Genomic DNA, 20,892 nt, shown 5'->3' with positions numbered 1-20,892 from the left:
ATTTTGGGCCCTCCCAAAACTTGAGCCAAATAATCTTTTCATTTGCAAAGTTGTTTCCAGGGTTCTTATGCCTGAGTCACAAAAGAAAGCAGCCAAAGCACCATACAACTGCAAGCCACAATAAGCAAGATTTTGTGCTTGACTGGTAAACGTTGCTGTAAAAATTTCCATAAATTGATGCAGCTCCTTTAACCAATTTATATATATATATATATATATATATATATATATATATATATAAACTTTTTCTTAGATGTATTTATTAAAGTTGTACTTAGCTGTTACTGAAAAGTTCTCAGAAAAGGTTTTATATTATTCCCAGCCAGTCTCTGGCCCAGAACTATTGGCATATTGGTGCAATTATCTGGAGAGAAAAGAAAACAGACCAATGAAAAATAAGACTCCAATAAAGATTTCTAGAATCCAATGTGCCATGATCCTATAGGAGAGAGATCTTTGCCGTATAACTCATGACATTTGCTTTAGGAGTAAAATCATCTGGAATCCCCAGTATGGTGTCCACAGGCCCCTTTCTTGGCACTCACCAAGCTCACTGCCCTTCCTGTTTTTTTAAAATAGAATAGATACTTTAATTTAAAAAAAAAAGAAAAAAGAAAAAAGAAGAGGGGATGGCATGCTGCAAAATGAAGTGCTGTTCTCCAGACTCCAGCACTATCTTGATTGCCAAGAATGCTTCTGTGCTCTGCGTGGGGTGCCCAGAGGTATTTTTAGAAAATAAAAACAGTGGGTGGGTGCCTGCAACCCAGCTGCCATGAAAAAAGAAAAGGGTAAGCTGGGGGTGGTAGGCAGTGTCCTGGAGCACTAGAGGGGGGTGAGGAGCAAGCAGGGTACTTTGCCTGTTCTCTGTGTGTGTGTGTGTGTGCGCGCGCGCATGTTGGAATGCACACACGCACATGATTGTGTTTTTTTGCATATTTTTGGGTGTAGTAACGGGTGGTCTTTTGTGTGCGTGTGTTTCTCTGAGTTCTGAATGGATATTTTGTTGTCCTTTCTGGGGGCAAATGTGTGATTTGGCATTTGGGACTCAGACCCCACCTCTGCCTTGTACTCAGTTTCTTGGTGGAGTTAACTTGTTTCTGAGCCTTATTAGTTTGCCTTCTGTGAAATGCATACTTTGGCAGCCATTTTGTGAATGGGCAAGTCACCCCTGGCAGCCATTTTGTGAGAGCAGCTATAACAGGCTCTCAAACTTCCATCTTCCCATCAACCCAAAACAGTTGGAGACTCTTGGCATATACCATCAAAATTGCTCATAAAAGTTAGGCTGGTGGTGATGACATTTAAAGCCCAAAGCGGTTTGGGGCCTCGATATTTGAGGGAGTGCCTCTCTATATATATGCCTACTCAAGGATTGAGAACTGTCGGAGGGGCCCTCCTCTGCATCCCACCAGTGTGCGACAAAAACTGTGGTGGGACATGGGAGAGGGCCTTCTCTGCTATGGCACCCCAGTTGTGGAATGCGCTCCCCTTGGAGTAGGGATGTACGAATCGCAAATCCCTTACTCGGCTCCGCACAGAGGCATCCACGGTGGGGGAAGGTGCTCCGTCCTTCCCCCAGAATCCTCGACGGGGGGGAGGTGCTCCGTCCCTCCCCCCGGAATCCTTCCTGGCCGGCTCCGCTCCGTGGCCAAGCCACGGAGCCGCCAGCTGGCTCCGGCTGCCCACAGCCGGACATCCAGCCACTGGGCAGTCCTGCAGGGACGCAAATGGCAGCTGTCGTAGCCGCCACCATTTGCGTCCCTGTATTGAGCTCTGATAGACTACGTAAATATTTACATAGCCTATCACAGCAGGGGGGAAAACCCCAGCGTACGCAAATGGCGGTAGCCACTGCCATTTGTGTATGCTGGGGTTTCCCCCCCCTGCCTTGATAGGCTACGTAAATACTTACATAGCCTATCACTGCGGGGGGGGGTGAACCCAGCGTACACAAATGGTGGTAGCCGCCGCCATTTGCGTACGCTGGGGTTTCCCCCCCCCACCGTGATAGGCTACGTAAATACTTACGTAGCCTATCATGGCCTCCGCAGGGACGCAAATGGCATCCCTGCGTTAGGCGTGATCGGCTACATAAGTATTTACATAGCCTATCATGGCTATGAAGAGGAGGAAGTGAATAGCGGCTGTAGGACGGCCGCCGTTCGCAAAGCAGCGCGGATGGGAGCAGGTAAGTGCTCTGTTTCGTGCGCCTTTCATGGGGAGGGGCCAGCGGGGACTTCATCCCGTGCGCCTTTCGTGGGTTGGGGGGGCGGGGGCTTCATTCCATGATGGATTTTGGGGGTCCGAATGCCAGTGCCGAGATCCGTCGCGGAATTCTCTGACATTTCTACCTTGTTGGAGGCTCAATTGGCGCAGATATTGGTTTCATTTTGGTGCCAAATTAAAACATGTTTTTTCACCAAAGAGTTTCTGAGAGCTAATTGAATTCCTAAAGCTGCACACAGTTTTAACTATTTTATTATTTTTGATTTTGTAATTGGTATTAGCTTGTTTAATGGTGTAATATGCTTTTAGCTGTTTAAATTGTTCATTGTTACATACTGTTTAAATTGATTTTATCCGTACACTGCCCTGAAATCTTAATGATATAGGGAGAGATACAAATGTTTTAAATAAAATAAAAATAGGCTTTATTCCTTCTGAGATTTTTGTCCAAAGAAAAAGAATTGGAGCCCTCACAAAAAATTGAAATTTCAGGTGGAAACAAGAGTATTTAGGCACAATGGATATTTTAATTGCTTCCCTTATCTGCTTTTTCTACCAAACTCTGCATCGGATTCGAAGAAAGTGGAGTTTAATATTTACAAGCAAAATACTTCTCATTGTGCTGTGCTGAGTGTTTTGTTTTGTTATGTTTGCTTTTGCAAGAATGTGTTGCAATAGCAAGAGATCTTGATGGATTCAGTATGTCCCTGTATATGCGCATACAGTGAATCTGTAATCCCTCCTGAATCTTCTCCCCCCCACCCTTGACAACAGCTTGACTACCCAATGTCAGGATGGAAAGATCTTTTCATCTGTACAACCCCAACCTGGCTTCAGTTTCTTAGTCATGCTAAAATATGAATATTAGTAATGGGATTTTGCTAGGGATGGCAGAGAATTCCGCCACGGATCTCGGTGAGGCCGAATGCCAGTGCATTTGGCCCCCCAAAATCTGTGGCGGAATGGCCTGCCACCCCCTGCACCCCCACGGATCCCCCCCGGGACGAGACTCACCTGGGGCAGATCTTCTGGGCGGCGGCCGCCATTTCCACTCTTGTTCTTGTAAAAAAAAAAAAAAAGACGTGATAGGCTACGTAAAGATTTACGTAGCCTATCATGGCTAGGTTTTAAAAAAAAAAACACGACATGATAGGCTACGCCTATCACGGCTGGGTGGGTTAAAAAAAAAAAACCGTATACGCAAATGGTGGCGGCTACGGCTGCCGCCATTTGCGTTCCTTATTTTTGCCCTCTTAATCTACATAAATATTTACGTAGACTATGACGGCAAAAATAAAGGGGAACACAAATAGCGTAGCGGGCGCTATTTGCGTCCCTTTTTGATTCCCCGTTTTAGCCTACGTAAATATTAACGTAGTTCCCCTTAACATAGTTTGCCCTCTTAATCTATGTAAATATTTACGTAGGCTAAAACGGGGAATCAAAAAGGGACGCAAATAGCGCCCGCTACGCTATTTACGTTCCCCTTTATTTTCGCCGTCATAGTCTATGTAAATATTTACGTAGATTAAGAGGGCAAAAATAAGGAACGCAAATGGCAGTGGCCGTAGCCTCCACCATTTGCATACGCGGTTTTGTTTTGTTTTTTTACCCAGAGCCCTCCACGGCCGGAAATCCGGCTGCGGACGGCTCCGGCCTGGCTGGGGCTGGCTGGCTGCTCCGTGGAGCTGCTGCGGACCACAACCTGCCACGGAGGATTCCAGAGGGGAGGAACGGAGTGCATCCCCCCCCCGTCCAGGATTCCAGGGGGAGGGACGGAACTTAAAAAAACCCCAAAAAACCCCGCGCATATGCAAATGGCGGCGGCCATGGCTGCCGCCATTTACGTTCCTTATTTTGGTACGTCTTAGTCTACGTAAACATTTACGTAGACTAAGACGGCGAAAATAAGGGGAACGCAAATAGCGTAGACATGCCAAAATAAGGAACGCAAAATAAGGAACACAAAATAAGGAACGCAAATGGCGGCAGCCATGGCCGCTGCCATTTACTTATGCGCGTTTTGTTGTTGTTGTTGTTGTTTTAATCAGCCGTGATAGGCTACGTAAACATTTACGTATCCTATCACGGCTGACTGCAAGGACGCAAACAGCGGTGGCTACGGCCGCCGCCATTTGCATCCCTGCTAGCCTGCGGCCGGATGTCTGGCTGCTGGCGAAGCTGGCTGGCGGCTCCACAGAATCGCTGCGGAGCACAGCCAGCTGGCCAGGATTCTGGGGGGGGGGGAGGAACGGAGCGCCTCCCCCCCCGGCGAGGATTCCGGGGGGAGGGATGGAACGCCTTCCCCCCACCATCAACACAATCCACGAACAGGTAAGTGACTTTCATACATCCCTATGATGTTGTGCATTTGGCTTCCATGTTGACACAGAAGTATGAAACATTCAATGCGTTTGGCAGGAGTATGTGATGTCACCTGTGTTTCAGCACAATTTCAAGTAGGTGCTGATTTTTAGCAGGGCCGGGGGTAGAAGTTATTTTTTCATTATTCAGAAGAGTTAATGAAAATCATGCATTAGGCACATTGAGTTCGAAACAATTCTAGAAATACAGGGAAGTGTGAAAGATGCGATATGTACAATTTGAAGGATAAGATTAAGATAAGAACATAAGAAGAGCCATGCTGGATCAGACCAAAGGCTACATAGTCCGGCATTCTGTTTGCACAGTAGCCACTCAGATGCCCATGAGAAACCCACAAGCAGGACATGAGTTCACCAGCACCCTGCTCATTTTCCCCAGCAACTGGCACACAGAGGCATACTGTCCCTGATCCTGGAGGTAATATATAACTATCATGACCAATAGCCATTGACAGCCTTATCCATGAATTTGTCTATTCCACTTTTAAAGCTGTCCGAGTTGGTGGCCATCACTACATCTTGTGGTACCGAATTCCATAGGTTAACTATGTGTTGTGTGAAGAAGCACTTGCTTTTATCTGTCCTGAATCTCCCACCATTCAACTTCATGGGGTGACCCTGGGTTCTAGTATTATGAGAGAGGGAGAAAAACATCTCCCTATCCCCTTTCTTATCAGCTTGCATAATTTTATATACACCTTTCATGTCCCCCCTACAAGTTAAGATTTAGAACAAAGATAGTAGTTGAACGTAAGCTATGAAGATTTGACTGAGGAAGTCTCAATAGGAAAATAATCCTGGAAGTTACAGTAAAAGCTGAACATTATCCACAAAGTATAGATGTATGCATTATTTGGGAGGGGGGTGGGAATGATAAAGAAAATAACATGAGCTATGTGCAGTGGAGAGACAGTGAAAAAGACAAAAACATAGTTGAGGTTATGAAGTTAACAGGGAGAGGTTTTGGTGTTCATATATTTTGATGTAGTAGTCAGTTTTTGGAGATTGGACAATTACATCAGAGTGCTAATACTAGCTTTTAGAAAGTTTCAGTTTTGCAAAGTGGCACTTTCAAGGGGAAAAATATTCACTAGTAGAAGTAGTGGCACGCAGCTCATTAATGATTCAAGCAAGTTGTCAATCTGTGAGTAGCTCAATCTGTGCCTGAAGAAGAACACATCATTCAGACTGATAGATCAGAGTCAGAATGTTTATAGAACTTAATGAGACTCTGTGGCTCCTTGTACCTTTTGTGATCCATGCTGGAATGAAAGCTGCAGTACCACGCTCTGGCAGTCTGTGGTGGTGGTGGTGCTGCAGTGTAGCAGAGATCAATGACTTGGATTCCTGCATTGAGCAGGAGGTTGGACTTGATGGTCTTGTAGGCCCCTTCCAACCCTACTATTCTATGATCATCTCAGCAGTTTCTTCTGATTCTAGGCTGCTACAGTGGTGAAGGAAATAAAGTACCTGAGTCTCACTGCCAGAGTTCTCAGTTTGAGACCCCTGGTATTTTTACAGTTACAGGAACCATGTGATCAGCCAGTGTTTTAAAAATGGAGCTGATTATGTAGTCCATTTCTTACTGACTTGTGTCTAATCCGATGTCCTTGACTAAAAGTAGCTGGAAAATCTCGATTTGTCCTATTTGTTGATTATTATTCAGTTATTCATATTTATAATAACTGTGGACTCTTCAATAACATTCTGATGTTCCTGTCATTTGTGATGGAGATTGGAGAGTGAACAGGATGAACAGTCTTCATTAGAAAATATTGATTGATTTTGCCCTGGTTCGCATGTAATAACAACCTGGGTTGTTGTGAGCGAGTGAGCGTGCTATTTCATACTGTTTGATTGCTCCAGCTGCCTCCAGTGGGAGCAGCCACACAACCCAGGGACATTCGGTTTCATCTTTCATGACATATTAACCAGTATGATTTTGTGCCTAGTACTTTGCAAAGGAGTTGCTGGACTTGTTTTGATCTTTCTTCGTATTAACAGTAATGCAAAGGAAGAGGATTTAGGTATTATGGAACTTTTGCAGTTCTTAACACTGCAGTTGCTTAATGATGTAGGTCTTATTGTTATATTCACCTCCCACATAATATTTGTGTGTGTGTGTGTGTGTGTGTGTGTGTGTGCGCGCGTGTGTGTAAATAAAAGCTAATGTGTAGAAGGGGACAGTTCTAAATACAATAATGCATTTTTCAAACTTTTTTTCTGTAATAGATTTACAGAACCAAGGCTCCATGTGGGCATTTAAAATATTTCTGATCAGTAGTTATCAATAATCGATAAACATTGTCTTTAAAAAGTTAAATGTTGTTTTTCCAGATAGGAAACTATGGTGGGCAGACCAAAACTTAGGCCAGCTGGGCACTTGCAATAAAAAAGATGGAAGGAATCCCACTGTCCTGCGAAACAAAACTTCAGGAGTTGTACATATGAAAGTGTATGACAAAGCAGCACAGCAAGGTAAACTGTATTTTATATGATTTTGAACAACTAGCACTTGAAGTGTTGGATCCAGAGTTCCAATGGGTCTCCCTCAGGTCCTGCAAATGGAAGGAGTGGGAGGCAATTTTTCCAATTCTGCCTGCCCCCTGTAGCTCCCTGTGTTCCCTGAAAATCTGTTCCAAAGAGTTGGGAGACCCACTGGAACAGCATCGGAGGTGGTGCATGAGGGGCTGCAGGAGTACAAAGGAATCAGCAAAATTATTTCCTCTCATCTGTTCATGAAAGGTTCCACTAGATCAAAGCCAACTCCATTCATGGAAGGGAAAATTTTATGAATGGACATACTCCTTCTGTTCATGGAAGTTCACCTTTGAATCCAACCCAAAGTGTGTATCATCTCTTTTGTTAATACTGAAATTTTGTAGCTACATAGTAGTAGTTGCTCTATTTAATTAAATCAGTTCTTCCAGTGTGGATGTCTTTGGTTTGAGGTAATGGAGTATTTCCTGCTCCTTTTCAAGCTTTCCTCTGGAATGAACTCCACTAGCTCAATGTCCATAAGTAGTGGTCTCCTTGCCCATATCTCTTCATGATTCACACAGTCAGTAATGTGCAGGGAGGTCTGCCTGCCTGGTTTGCCTTCTCCATCCCATGCCTCTTGGCTTTGGGTGGGTGAATCAGACTGGCCTCAAGAAGAGATTCTGCCCCTTCTCCCTTGAGCCTCATGATCCTGAAGGGAAGGTCTGAGGTACCTCTCTTATTTTTTTTTTAATGCCTCAGGTCACTCACCTGCTCATTTATCTCCTCTTGTCCCTTTTTACCCATACTACAACTGATTATTTGCCTGCTTAACTAGCTGGACATAATGTATCATAAGCAGGCTGCCCATGAAGTATTGCTCTGTCCCAGTTCAGTGCAATGGAGGAAAATTCCAGCTTGACCCCTTAACAAATTGCAACCAATTTTGCTCACACTGTGTTAACTGGTGGGTGCTAAATATTGAAGAACTGGTGTAGGGAAGCCCCAGAGATCTTTGGTTATTGGGTGGTATAGAGATGTAATAAATAAAATAAAATAAAATTAATAATAATAGGGGCAGACACCTCTGGCTTTATATTCAGTCAGGTTCCTCTATTTCTTGGGCCAAAGCATTTAGCATCTGCAGCTGGCCCCACCCACCTTCCCCAGCAGGCTGATTGAAAAGTCACTTCCCCATCTACCATCAAAGCAGAGGGATGGGAAAGAACACAAGTCTTGCAACATATATAGTAAACACCTTCACTGTCTACAGTCTAGTGCGCATTTATGCACACTTAAGTCTCACTGAAGTTTATCTCACTTAAGTGTACTCTGTGATTCAGATCTAGAATATAGACTGTATAGAATATATAGGTCAAAACTGCATGGTTAACAGCACAGTCTTACGCATGTCTACTTCAAAGTGAGTGAGTTCTTTTGGACTTACTCCCAGGTAAGTGTCTGCAGGATTGCAGCATTAATCTTTTCATATGAAAAAAAAAAGTCTTGACTATGACATAACTTAGTGTTGCACCTATCCTTGTAATCCTGTCTGCATGTATGCAACTGTAAGTTACATAATTGTGTATACCATTGTGTAGGTGTGTGCAGTACAACTTGGGGAAGACAAATCCACTCCATTGAAGGTCCAGAATTAGATAGACTTTTCAACCAAGTGGATTTCAGAACTATAGACACTGCTCCTTGCTGTCTTCGCATTGCTGCTGCTACATTTTGCTCCACAATGCAGAATTTAAACTAAAGGATTCATATAAAATGAATTAAATTTGTACACCCAGTAGGAGGTAAATGTAACTTGGTGGTGTGATTTCTAGCAAGAAAAGAGTCTGAGGAGAAAGTGTTAAAAACTTGAAGCACCCCCACCCCCACATGCCCATCTCTCTCTTCAAGTTGCAGTTTCAGTGGCTAAATTCTATAAAGACAAAACTGTCCCTAGAAAGAATAATGGAATTACACATAATGTATTGTTACTGCATGTTCCCAGTCACGCATATATCATGATATGCAAGTGTATATGTGTATCTCATCAATATGTATTTATTTCTTTATTACTGTATTCATATAGCTGCCTTATAACAGAAGTTTGCTGTATAGCTCACAAACAAATGCAACATCAAAATATACTATAAAACTATTAAAAAGAAAAGCACAGTTAAAGACATGGGAATTTTAAACTGAAGCCACTGGCTAAAATCATAACTTCTTTAAAAGGTCTGAGTAAATTTTTTAAAAAGTCATTACCCAGCACCAGAAAGACCATACAGATGTTGCCAGGCAAGCCTCTCTGGGGATGCTGTTCCATAACTGAAGTGCCACCACTGAAAAGGCCCTTTATGTGCTTCATCGCATTTAGCAAGGGCACTCAGAGCAGGGCCTCCGAAGAAGAACTTAAGGTTTAAGAAGGTACATATGGGAGAAGGTGGCCTTTCAAGTAAACCAGTCCAAAGCCATTTAGAGCTTTACAGGTTAAAGTGGACCCAGAAACAGACAGGAAACTGATAAAGGAGAACCTAATTTGGCCAAAACAACCAGTCCCAATTAATAATCTTTTTGTCACAACTGCTGTTTCCAAACCATTTTTAAAGACAACTCCACATGCAATGTGATGCAATAGTCTAAACAGGAGGTTACCAGAGCATGAGTAATTGTGGCCAAGCTATCATCATTTAGTAAGGTCACAACTGGCATATCATCTGAAGCTGATAAAAAGTGTATCAAGCCACAGAGGTCACCTGAGCTTCTAATGACAATGCTGGATGAATAAGCACACCCAGACTGCAACAAACCTGATCCTTTGGTGGAGAGTTTGACTCTATTTAGAACAGACTGAACACCATTCATCCATGTGGATACAACAGTATCTCTGTCCTGTCTGGATTAAATCTCAGTTTATTTGCTTTCATCTAGTCCACTTCTGCAGCCAATCACTGATTCAGGACCTCCTGATAAAAGCTGATATGAAAAGCTGAATTTGGTTAAAAAGAGGACTAAAGCTGGGTATCATTTGATACTAATGACACCCCAGACACCTCAAACCTCCAGGTGACCTCCTCCAGCAGTTTCATGTAGATATTAAATAAAATGGGAGAAAGAATAGAATCCCACAGAACCTCAAAGCATGACTGCCAAGGGGTTGAGCAGTAATACCCAGGCCTGCCTTCTGGAAATGGCCATCCAGGTAGGAGCAGAACCACCACCAAATGGTGCCTCTCACACCCAACCAGTCACCCTACCCAGAAGGATACCATAGTTGATGGTGTCAAAAGCCACTGAGAAGTCCAAGAGAATCGACAGGGTCACAGTTCACCTGTCATTCTCTTGACAAAGGTTATCCCACAGGAAACCAAGGCAGGTTCCATCCCAAAACAAGGCCTGAAACTAAACTGAAATTGATCTAGTTAAACAGTTTCTTCCAAGAATGACTGGAGTTGGCCAGCCACCATTCTCTCCATCACCTTGGAAGAGAATGTTAGCCATTGGCCTATAGTTCTTAATGTTATTGAAGTGCAGAGTAGGTTTCTTTAAGAGTAGTTAAATTATGGCTTCTTTTAAAGAAGCTGAAACCACTCCCTCTCATGGACCCAAATGGACATTCCCTGCCAGCTAGATTTAATAAGTCACAAAGGTCAGGGTCGAGCATACAGGCTGGACTTGACCAAGCACCTTGTCTGCATATTCAGGCTCTAATAACTGAAAGTCATCCATCAAAACTGGACCAGACAGTGACACTTCCACTAAAGACAGTGCATTAATTGTGGAGCCCAGGTCAAGACAGAAACTGCGAAGTAAGGCCTGGGAGGCAGAACAATCTAGGCACCAAGGGTCCTTCGAGAAGCCACAGGCAAATTCAAGTAGCAGATGGCAAAGCACACTCATGTTATATCTGGCCAATGGTCCCTTCTTCTCTCTCCCTGATGGGCGCCAAGAGATGAAGTGCACCACAGAGAGGTTGTGGTTTACACAGACCCATGGGATACTGGCTTTTAAACACAGAGTAAGACTCAAATCAAATAATATAATCTTTAGTACAAAAATATAAGAGATTACCCAAATTATATGACTTTGATACAGAATGGAGAAGTGGAAGAGTTTAACTCAGTTAAACATGGACTAGGAGGTATTATATAACCACAAAGTAGACAGGAAAAGACAGAGAGATGGATGGAGGGAAGTTGCATTTGCCAAATAAGGAAATGGGGAAGGTGGTAGGAATTTGGCAGGCAGAATTGGGGCCCAGACACACAGGGAAACTCAAGATGTAGTGACATGGGATTTGGGAAGGGTGAGGGATTAAGTGGAGAAATTATAGAGAAAACTGGAAAATGAAAGAATAATTGAAGTGCTAATTTATGTATTCCAGAAGAGGAGAGAGATAAAGAGGAATTTTGGAATGCTGTAGGTCTCAGTTTCAGGTTTAAGGATTGTCCTTCTGTAGTTCTGTGATGGGGAACTGAGGTTAGCAAAACCTTTGCAAATCCATCATGCTTTGCGCATTCTAAGGCTCCTTGCTGGAAAGCTTGGAGGAGAAAACAAAAACATGCAGCTGTGCATTTCTTAAGAGCCGTGACTGAACCAATAACAAAGTAACAAACACTGATGAAAAGAGGGTGGGAGGGAAAGAAGCAGAGCTAACTGCAGTGGAAGGCTGAGCAACCTAGGCCCAACTTCAGCTCAGCCCTGTACTTCCAAGGTGAAAACAACAATGGATAAACTGTTTTAAAACCTCCATTGATGGGGTGGGGTTGATTATTTCTAAAAATGAAAGAATATTGAGCAAGCTGTATAGGGGTAGTAGGTTGTAGTAGGTGCTATGGGAAAACACTGGCTGTAGGTACCTATCTTTAATGGCTGTTAGCAATTACTAATGGTTTTACCGGTAGTGGTGGCTCTTGGTCAATGGATCATTTTTCCCGCCAGGGTTCTGGATTGGTCAATGTGAAATTTACTTTGGATAGCTTGATTAGGGTAGTGACTCAGCAGTGAGAGGGATATTTGAAAGTTCTGGAGCCCTCATTCCTTGCATACCAGGGGGGTGCTCTCATTAAGATTTAATTACGTTAACTAAGAGCAAGTGTAAATGATAGCTCTTCTTCCCTTGCTCATCCTTAACCTTTGCTTAGCCAGCCTTCCAGGACAAAATGTAGATTTCAGAGTCAAGGTGTGTGAGGTATACCCCCAAAATAACAGGGCAACTGAGTTCCTCAGTACCAGTTATAGATCTGCTTTTATTGTGAGCTGATTTGTAAGAATTCCATATGAAATTGCTAAGACAAGAATATAAATCTTGGTATTGCACATTTAAAAAAAATATTGTGAGTTTCAACAAAAGAAAACAAAAACAAACAAAAAAGAAATTCACAACTACAACTACATGCTTTAAAGGCCTCAGTTCCAAATATTACAATATTCTAAAACTAGAAAAGAAAAAAGAAAAGAAGGAATGGATTATTCATAAACTTCAGTAAAAGCAGACCAAATATCCAAATATAAGTCCATATGCAAGTGGTGCCTATATACAAGTCTTTCAAATGTTCCTAGTGTTGTTAGGTCTTCAACCCATTGCAGTATAGGCAGAGAGCTTTTATCCTTCTAGTGCTGTAATATCAGTCTTTTAGCAGTCAAGAGGACGTGAAAAATAAAAACCATTTATACTGACCATGTGTTAGATTCCAAAAAGCAGATAAATAATTTAAAAGGGCCGCGGTGGCTTAGTGGTTAAGACGCTGAACTGCAGACTGGAAGGTCAGCAGGTCAGCAGTTCGAGACCCGAGTGCTGCGTGATGGAGTGAGCTCCCGTCTTCAGTCCCAGCTTCTGCCAACCTAGCAGTTCGAAAGCAAGAAGTTGCAAGTAGATAAATAGGTACCGCCTCGGCGGGAAAGGTAACAGTGTTCCGTGCACCTCGGTGTTCAGTCATGCCGGCCACATGACCACGGAAGCGTCTTCGGACAGTGCTGGCTCTTCGGCTTAGAAACGGGGATGAGCACCGCACCCTAGAGTCGGACACGACTGGTTGGGGACACCTTTACCACCTTTAATTTAAAAGAACATGTACATCAGTAAATATTAAAGAGCTTTCCAGTACAAAGTTTATCAGTGTGATAACTTCCACCCAAAAGGAGGTCACCATTGGGCATTTCCAAAGCATATGAATAAAAGAAGCATTAGCTGTATTAGACAATTTAGACAATCCTTTGTTAAAGAGACATCATGGCATCCAATTAACCCGAAACAAAAGTTGTTGGTGGATAAGGTGTAATCGAAGGCCCATAGACATATCAGATACAGACACTAAGACAGCAATCCATTGCTTAGGCAAAATAGGACATTCCAATTCCCTGTTCCAGTCCTGCTGAAGACTCTGTGTATCATACTTATTCACTGATAATAAGTATTTATTTTGGTATTGTACATAGGGATGGGCAAATGAGTGATGTTCAAGATCGGTAGGTTTCTCCAAGCATTATCTTGCTGCTTGTTTAATGCCCAATTCCCATTCGTGTTTGCGATCAAATGGGAGATTTGAACAAGTTTCCCCAAATTTGAGTAAATTTCCTCTATAGACTAAAGCAGGGCTGATTCAGTCCATGGAGGAAATTTAGGCAAATTAGGTAATTTGCACAGATTGAAGTGGGAATCAGAATGAAACAAATGCAAGCATGTGTTCAACAGTTCACAAATATTGACACACATTTGCATTTGGAACTTTGAACAGGGCATACTCGCGTGTTTTGCAAGCAAAAATGAAATTTGCTTACATCCCTAATTGTACACCAAATAGGGATGTCAGCGAATTCCGCCACGGATCTCAGTGAGGCCGAATGCACTGGCATTCGGCCCCCCGAAATCTGTGGTGGAACAGCCTGCCCCCCCCCCGCCCCCCCCCCCGCGGATCCCCCCAGGACGAGACTTACCTGGGGTGGATCTTCTGAGCAGCGGCGGTGGCCGGTCTTCTGACTGGCTGCCGCTGCCACCATTTCCAGGCTTGTGGGAAAAAAAAAAAAGACGTGATAGGCTACGTAAAGATTTATGTAGCCTATCATGGCTGGGTTTAAAAAAAAAGAAAAAAAAGACGTGATAGGCTACATAAATCTTTACGTAGCCTATCATGGTTGGGGGTGGGTTTAAAAAAAAAAACGCGTATGCAAATGGTGGCAGCTACGGCCGCCGCCATTTGCGTTCCTTCTTTTTACCGTCTTAATCTATGTAAATATTTACATAGACTATTACGGTGAAAATCAAGGGGAACGCAAATAGCGCCCGCTACGCTATTTGCGTTCCCCTTGATTTTCGCCGTCATAGTCTACGTAAATATTTACGTAGATTAAGACGGCCAAAAAGAAGGAACGCAAATGGCGGCGGTCGTAGCCATTTGCGTATGCATATGCAGTTGTTGTTGTTGTTGTTTACCCAGAGCCCTCCGCGGCCGGAAATCCGGCTGCGGATGGCTCTGGCCGGGCCAGGCCCGGCCGGCTGCTCCGCAGAGCTGCCGCGGAGCACAGCCGGCCGTTCGAGGATTCCGGTGGGAGGAATGGAGCGCCTCCCCCCCGGCCAGGATTCCGGGGGGAGGGACAGAACGCCTCCCCCCCACCATCAACATAATTCGCGAAAGGTTAAGTCACTTTCGTACATCCCTAGTCACTGTTTACCATTTCATTGTTTCTCTATTGTATGGTAGGTACCAATACCTGTCAGCTCAATAATGGAGGATGTTCCCAACTTTGCTTACCAACCTCGGAATCAACCCGAACATGCTTGTGTACAGTAGGCTATAACCTTCGGAAAAACCGTATGTCATGTCAAGGTATGGGTATGTGCTTATTTAAAAAAATCCTAAGGGAAGGAAATAAATAAAATCTAGATGACTAATTTCGTAAGAAATCCATTGCTGCCTAGTTGGAAGAGAAAATGAATATTGCTACTCTGTCTTTGTGAGTGTGTTTTCTGCATGTTTTTACTACATGTAGATTCAGGCCTTCTTCCTAAATATAGGGTTTACAGAATTAAGAGCTATATGGATTTGTTGTAATTTTGGCCTCAGTATTTGATAATTGAAAGCTTTTTCTTTTAGTTTCAGAATTAGTGATTTTAGAACCTTTTGAAATATTATGTATTTATTTATTACATTTATATCCCACCTTTTTTCCTCCTTAAGGAACCCAAGGTGGTATACATAATCCTCCTCCTCTCCATTTTATCCTCACAACAACCCTATGAGGTGGGTTGGACTGAGATTCTGTGACTGGCCCAAAGTCACCTAGTGTGCTTACATGGCCAAGTGGGGATAGAACCCGGATCTCCCGACTCCCAGTCCAACACTCTAGCCACTACACCACACTGGCTCTGTATTAGTGAAAGCATGAAAAACACCTGAAGTAATTGTAACAACTAGCCCCCACCGCCCAGCCCCCCACAAGATTTCTGGCAATGGGCCTGATATTTTATCTTTTTGCCTCAAGTAAATGGATTATTTCATAATTTATGATAATCATAATAGTTTTTAGTATCTTTGTGTATATGTTCTTTCTTTAGGCATAGAGTCATTCCTCATGTATTCTGTCCATGAAGGAATTAGAGGCGTTCCTCTTGATCCAAATGATAAAACAGATGCATTAATGCCTATATCAGGAACTTCATTTGCTGTGGGTATAGATTTTCATGCAGGTGAATAAATAAAAATATTTATCTTTATTTTACATATATTTTAGCATATTTTATATGTTATAAAAAGTTGTCACCCATTCGGGAAATATAAATATAATAAAGTAATAGTCAAATGCCTAGCAACTTCAGCAAAAGACAATAGAAGTCCTGAATATGCTTTCAGCTTTTGAGCATGGAACCTTTAATCAAGGAAACTTGCATTGTTTTCTAGAACTTGTATCCTGAAATTAAGTCAGCAGTAACTATACTACTTCTGTTTTCTTGCACTTTATTGACATTTTATAGCTTTCATATGCTAGTTAATATTCCTTATGTTCCAAAATTGATGCCCTAAAATCCTGCACTCGCTTGAAAAAAAACCAGAAGGAGAAAGGGAAAGAAAAGGAAATGTTACAAAGTACCCAGAGCAGTATTTGCCTCCCTAGTGTTTTCCTGGGCAGTAGCTTCACAAGCTTTCATGAGTATGTGACTTCAGTCAACATTTGGAAATGAATTCTTAGTATGTCTTAGTTCCTAAGACATAGTATATAAGAAGATACTAGGGGAGATGAAGTGGAGGTGGACACTTGCTGTATAAAAAATGAATGTATTAGGGAATGTGTGTACAAAAATATGCATTAAGTTTTGAGCAGGCTTTAAAAAATGTTCACAAACTGATGCAGAAATGAGACAGAACAAACTTGTGTTTGAAAAAAATGTGAATGTTATAGAATTTGAAACAGACAGATTTATCAATTCCTACTGAAACAAGCCTACTAAGATTGTTTGAAGCAGATTTATTGAATTTATAACAGATTTGAGATTATATATGTATAATATTTATACTTTATATGTTTTCCTATTGCTGTTTTTTAATATGTATTTTATAGGAAATGATACAATCTACTGGACAGACATGGGATTCAACAAAATAAGCAGAGCTAGAAGGGACCAGACATGGAAGGAAGACATCATTACAAATGGTTTGGGAAGAGTGGAAGGGATTGCTGTGGATTGGATAGCGGGTATCATGTTCTTTATTTGTAATTCTTTCTTTCTTTCTTTCTTTCTTTCTTTCTTTCTTTCTTTTGATGTATCTTTGCATGTGTTTTGCATATTATATTATTCGCAACTAAAGATTATTCTACAAGTAGCCAATGTGGGAAATAGGAAGATTGTTTGCGTATTTCAGTTTGCTTTGCATTATTCAATGTTTTTGACTGCCTTAATTATGGAGATATCTGTGTGATTGACTTAGGGCACAATCCTAAGTGATCTAGCCTGGGTACTCGTAAGCCTCCAAATTTGGAGGACGAGTATCCAGTGCAGAGTGGGAGGTGCAGCTTGCCTCCCACTCTGCAATTTAGCTAGATGAGCATCTAGTGGAAGCTTCAGGGGACAGGAGAGGGGGTGGGGAGCTTGGATTCCTAGGTCCAAGGTTGGAATGCTATCTTTGGCTTTGGATCCAGGACCAGGAATCCAAAAATCTGATGTACTCCAGATTCTGTCTAGGGGCCATAGGATTGCTCTCTTAGTAAGAAAATCTGAAGGACTTGATTCAATAGGGGGAAAGTTCAGTTAAAAAGAAGTTGCTTTTTTACTCCCTGTAGATATATTTTAACCTAAAATTAGCATTGTTAGTTAGGAATTTTAAAGAAATATATTCTAATATCATTTGACTATTACAAATAGCATATGACTATTGATTTTGCTTATTACTAATAAAGTAATTAGGCATAAAACTTATATTAGTGACCATTTATACTCTTTGCAGTTGAGAGTAGCATTCTTCATAAGAGTAGCTTATGTCTCCATAACGAAATCTTTATTTCTTCCAGGTAATATATATTGGACAGATCATGGCTTCAACTTTATTGAAGTTTCCAGACTCAATGGCTCTTTTCGATATGTTGTCATTTCCCAGGGTCTGGACCAGCCAAGATCTATAGCAGTGCACCCAGAAAAAGGGTAACTTTATCGATATGCATGAAATTGATCAAATAGATTTTTAAGATAAAAGCATATAAAAACACTTTCCACTTGTGGTCATGGAATAATGGCTAAGAGTATTAGCTATGAAGTGCCCAGTTTAAATCTCACCTTATCAGCAGAATTTAATAGGAGGCTTTATTAAAAAAAAGTAGTTTTTTCAGCCTCAGGCCCCAGCAGTATTAAAGAGGGAACCATATTAGCCTTTTTTACAGTGCTATTGTAAGGACTGTTGTTATAATGTATGTGATGTTCTTTTAATACTCCAGAGAAATGCTATATAAACATGAAGCATCATTCTTGTGTTGTAATCATATCTTCAGCACAACAAAACTAAGATAGGGAAGTCATTCAATTAGTGCTAGACTGAAAATTTGGCCTAGATTTCTTTCAGCATTTTGGGATGGGGAGGAGGGAAATGGCCCCTGAAGATTTTTGTGAGTTCCCATGATAGATATGAGGCAGGAGATAGTTCCAGTCTTTTTTTTTTAACTGGAAAAAAAGTGTTGCACTTCTTCAAGAGACAGCACATCTGCAGTAAGCAGCATCCTGGCAGCATTCTTCAGTAATAATGGCCCAATGGAAATGACGCTACTGGCTAGTGGGGGCAGCCAACTTTTTTTTTTTCTTTAACCAAGAATGCCCTTGAGAATGATTCTACGTCATGATGCAGCATCATTCCCATTGTGCCACTCACAGTGAAGAATGTTGCAGGGCTGCTTAGTGCATTTCCACCGCTGTTTAAAGTGATGGTAAAGCTTTCTTTCCCAGTGAAAGAAACAGCACAACTCTCTGCCACCTCCTATCTATCATGGTAAGCCAATTGCCATGAAAAACATGACAAGTTCTCTCAAGCCCCACAAAGTATCCAAAAATCCTCCCCCTCCCCATTTTTCACAGGAGACCAACAGCCCATTTTCAACCCTGCTTTCAGCTCAGAATCAGTTTATCAGTGTTTTACAGTCACTGTGCTATTTGTCTGGTAATCTTGCTAAACGAGACATATTTTCTACCTAAAGTACCCAAAACACTTGGTTTTCACCAATATTTTTAATGTTATTTCAGACTGTTTTTCAACACTGAGCCCTGTGCAGGCTCAAAAATGTTATGAACAATATTTAAATTCCTGTTATATAATAGCTAGGTATCAATTGGAAATTTATCTGGTTAGAGCAACCTTCCCCAACCTGGCACCCTCCAAATGTTTGGGACAACAACTGCCAGGATTCCTGAACATTGGCCATGCTGGCTGGGGCTGATGGGAGTTGAAGTCCAAAACATCTGGAGGGCACCAAGTTGGGGAAGGCTGGATTAGAGGATGCACACACAAAAAAGAGGTAGGAAGGGAGAAGGAAGTTAGATAGGCAAGAGGAAGCCAAATTGGGTTGAGAGAAGAGACTAGGATGCAAAAAGAAGACGGAATAAGTACATATAAAGGTGCCTTAATTACAGTACAAGGTTTGTGTATGTAACTGTATGTATAACTGTGTGTTATTATATATAGTTTATCAAACCTATACATGGAGAGTTCATAACAATGCACATTATAGAAATGGAAAGAAATTTAAAACACAGACAGAATTGAAAACAGATCCATCCATCCTTGGCTTGTGGGATTCTGGCCATAGTTGCCTTTGTGCCAATGCTGGGAATGTGATGAAGGCATGGAACACACCTATGAATACAGAAGCAAGTGTGAACAAAGTACAAGTAAAGGAAGGTGTGACACTCAAAAGTCTGTCAACAAGATGAATAGATTGCAAAATTACCCCCCCCCCCCAAATCTGGAAAATATTATGTACATCTATCTGTTAAAAACATTGCCTTTCTAAATTTATCATTTTCATATAAGGTGCTTCTGCCCAGGTTTGGCCTATTTTTTCCTCCTCCAACATCTTCCTGTTTCCCATCCCATCCCATTCCAGCAAGTCTCCTGAACCACAGGAGTAGTGGTGGTAGGGAGGGGGCAATGGCAGAAACCTCCATGTACTTCGTTCTGTTTATGGTTGTTAGGATTCAACCCATTGATCTATTTCAATAAATTTAGAATCTGTCATAACTTTCTCCATGTTCTAGATATTTGTTCTGGACAGAATGGGGACAGGCACCTTGCATTGGCAAGGCACGTTTAGATGGATCAGAGAAGATTGTTCTTGTTGGCATTGGAGTTACATGGCCTAACGGAATTTCTGTTGATCTTGAGGTACGTTTTTGAGTCTTCTAAACAGAATTCATTAAATGCTATATCATACTAAAACATGTATGTCATAGCATTTATTCTATTTTCTTAATAAAAGATAGAATAAAAATAATTGGAGTTTACTTTTCAATTGATCCTTAGGAAAATAAATTATATTGGTGTGATGCTCGAATGGACAAGATAGAAAGAATCGACCTTGAGAGTGGAAGGAATCGGGAGATTGTGCTGTCAGGGAGCAATGTGGATATGTTTTCAGTTGCAGTCTTCGGGTCTTACATCTACTGGTCTGACAGGTAATTTATTTTTCCATAAGTATTTGAGTCTCAAAATGTTATTTTTGTGCCAGATGCTTCACCCTTGTAGGATTAGCCATTCTTTAGCAAGGTCAGTGAAAGGATCTTACAAAGCCATGTAATTTCCAGAGAAAAGGCACTTTCAATATTCAAAGCTAAACCATATCAATGTCACAAGCAAAAGTATATTTCTTCACCTCCTGTTAGTCCAGATGTCTCCTGCATTTTAATTACTTACTTGATTTTAATTAGTTGAGAATTGTGGGTCAGATATCTCCAACATTTTTTGGCAGAGCTCATGCAAATGGGTCTATCAGACGAGGCCATAAAAATGATGCTACAGAGGCGGTATCCATGAGGACGGGCCTAGGAATAAACTTGAAGGAAGTGAAGGTCTTCAACAGAGGCCGTGAGAAAGGTAAACTCTTGCTCAAAACTATACTGCTTGATTATATGCTGTAATTTTTTTCATGTGAAGCAAAATAGCCCTTGCCTTTTGTGAAGGAGATTATTTATTATTTATTTCCATTTATATCTTGACCTTCATTGTTACCCACCTATTGTTACCCACCCTGGGTAACAACAACATTGAAACATCCAATAATAAAATACTTTTTTAAAAATAAAACTCTAATCAGCAGTAGGACAGAGCTAAACAGT

The 20,892-nt window shown here is 41.7% G+C and overlaps 1 protein-coding gene across 1 annotated transcript in view; it reads left to right on the top strand.

Moving 5' to 3' along the window:
• LRP1B (LDL receptor related protein 1B) overlaps nt 1-20,892 on the top strand; it is a 1,474,154-nt gene that overhangs the window by 1,137,193 nt on the left and 316,069 nt on the right. The window contains exons 34-41 of the mRNA XM_084809602.1: nt 6,948-7,088; nt 14,786-14,911; nt 15,640-15,771; nt 16,641-16,775; nt 17,589-17,718; nt 19,816-19,942; nt 20,081-20,232; nt 20,526-20,650. Of these exons, the coding sequence (XP_084665728.1) occupies nt 6,948-7,088; nt 14,786-14,911; nt 15,640-15,771; nt 16,641-16,775; nt 17,589-17,718; nt 19,816-19,942; nt 20,081-20,232; nt 20,526-20,650 (1,068 nt within the window). The remainder of the gene's footprint in view (nt 1-6,947; nt 7,089-14,785; nt 14,912-15,639; nt 15,772-16,640; nt 16,776-17,588; nt 17,719-19,815; nt 19,943-20,080; nt 20,233-20,525; nt 20,651-20,892) is intronic.

Source organism: Heloderma suspectum, chromosome 1, assembly GCF_057233095.1.
Source record: "Heloderma suspectum isolate Gila_16-S chromosome 1, 16-S_ref, whole genome shotgun sequence".
Lineage (NCBI taxonomy): Eukaryota > Metazoa > Chordata > Lepidosauria > Squamata > Helodermatidae > Heloderma > Heloderma suspectum.
This window is presented reverse-complemented; position numbering and strand designations above follow the sequence as displayed.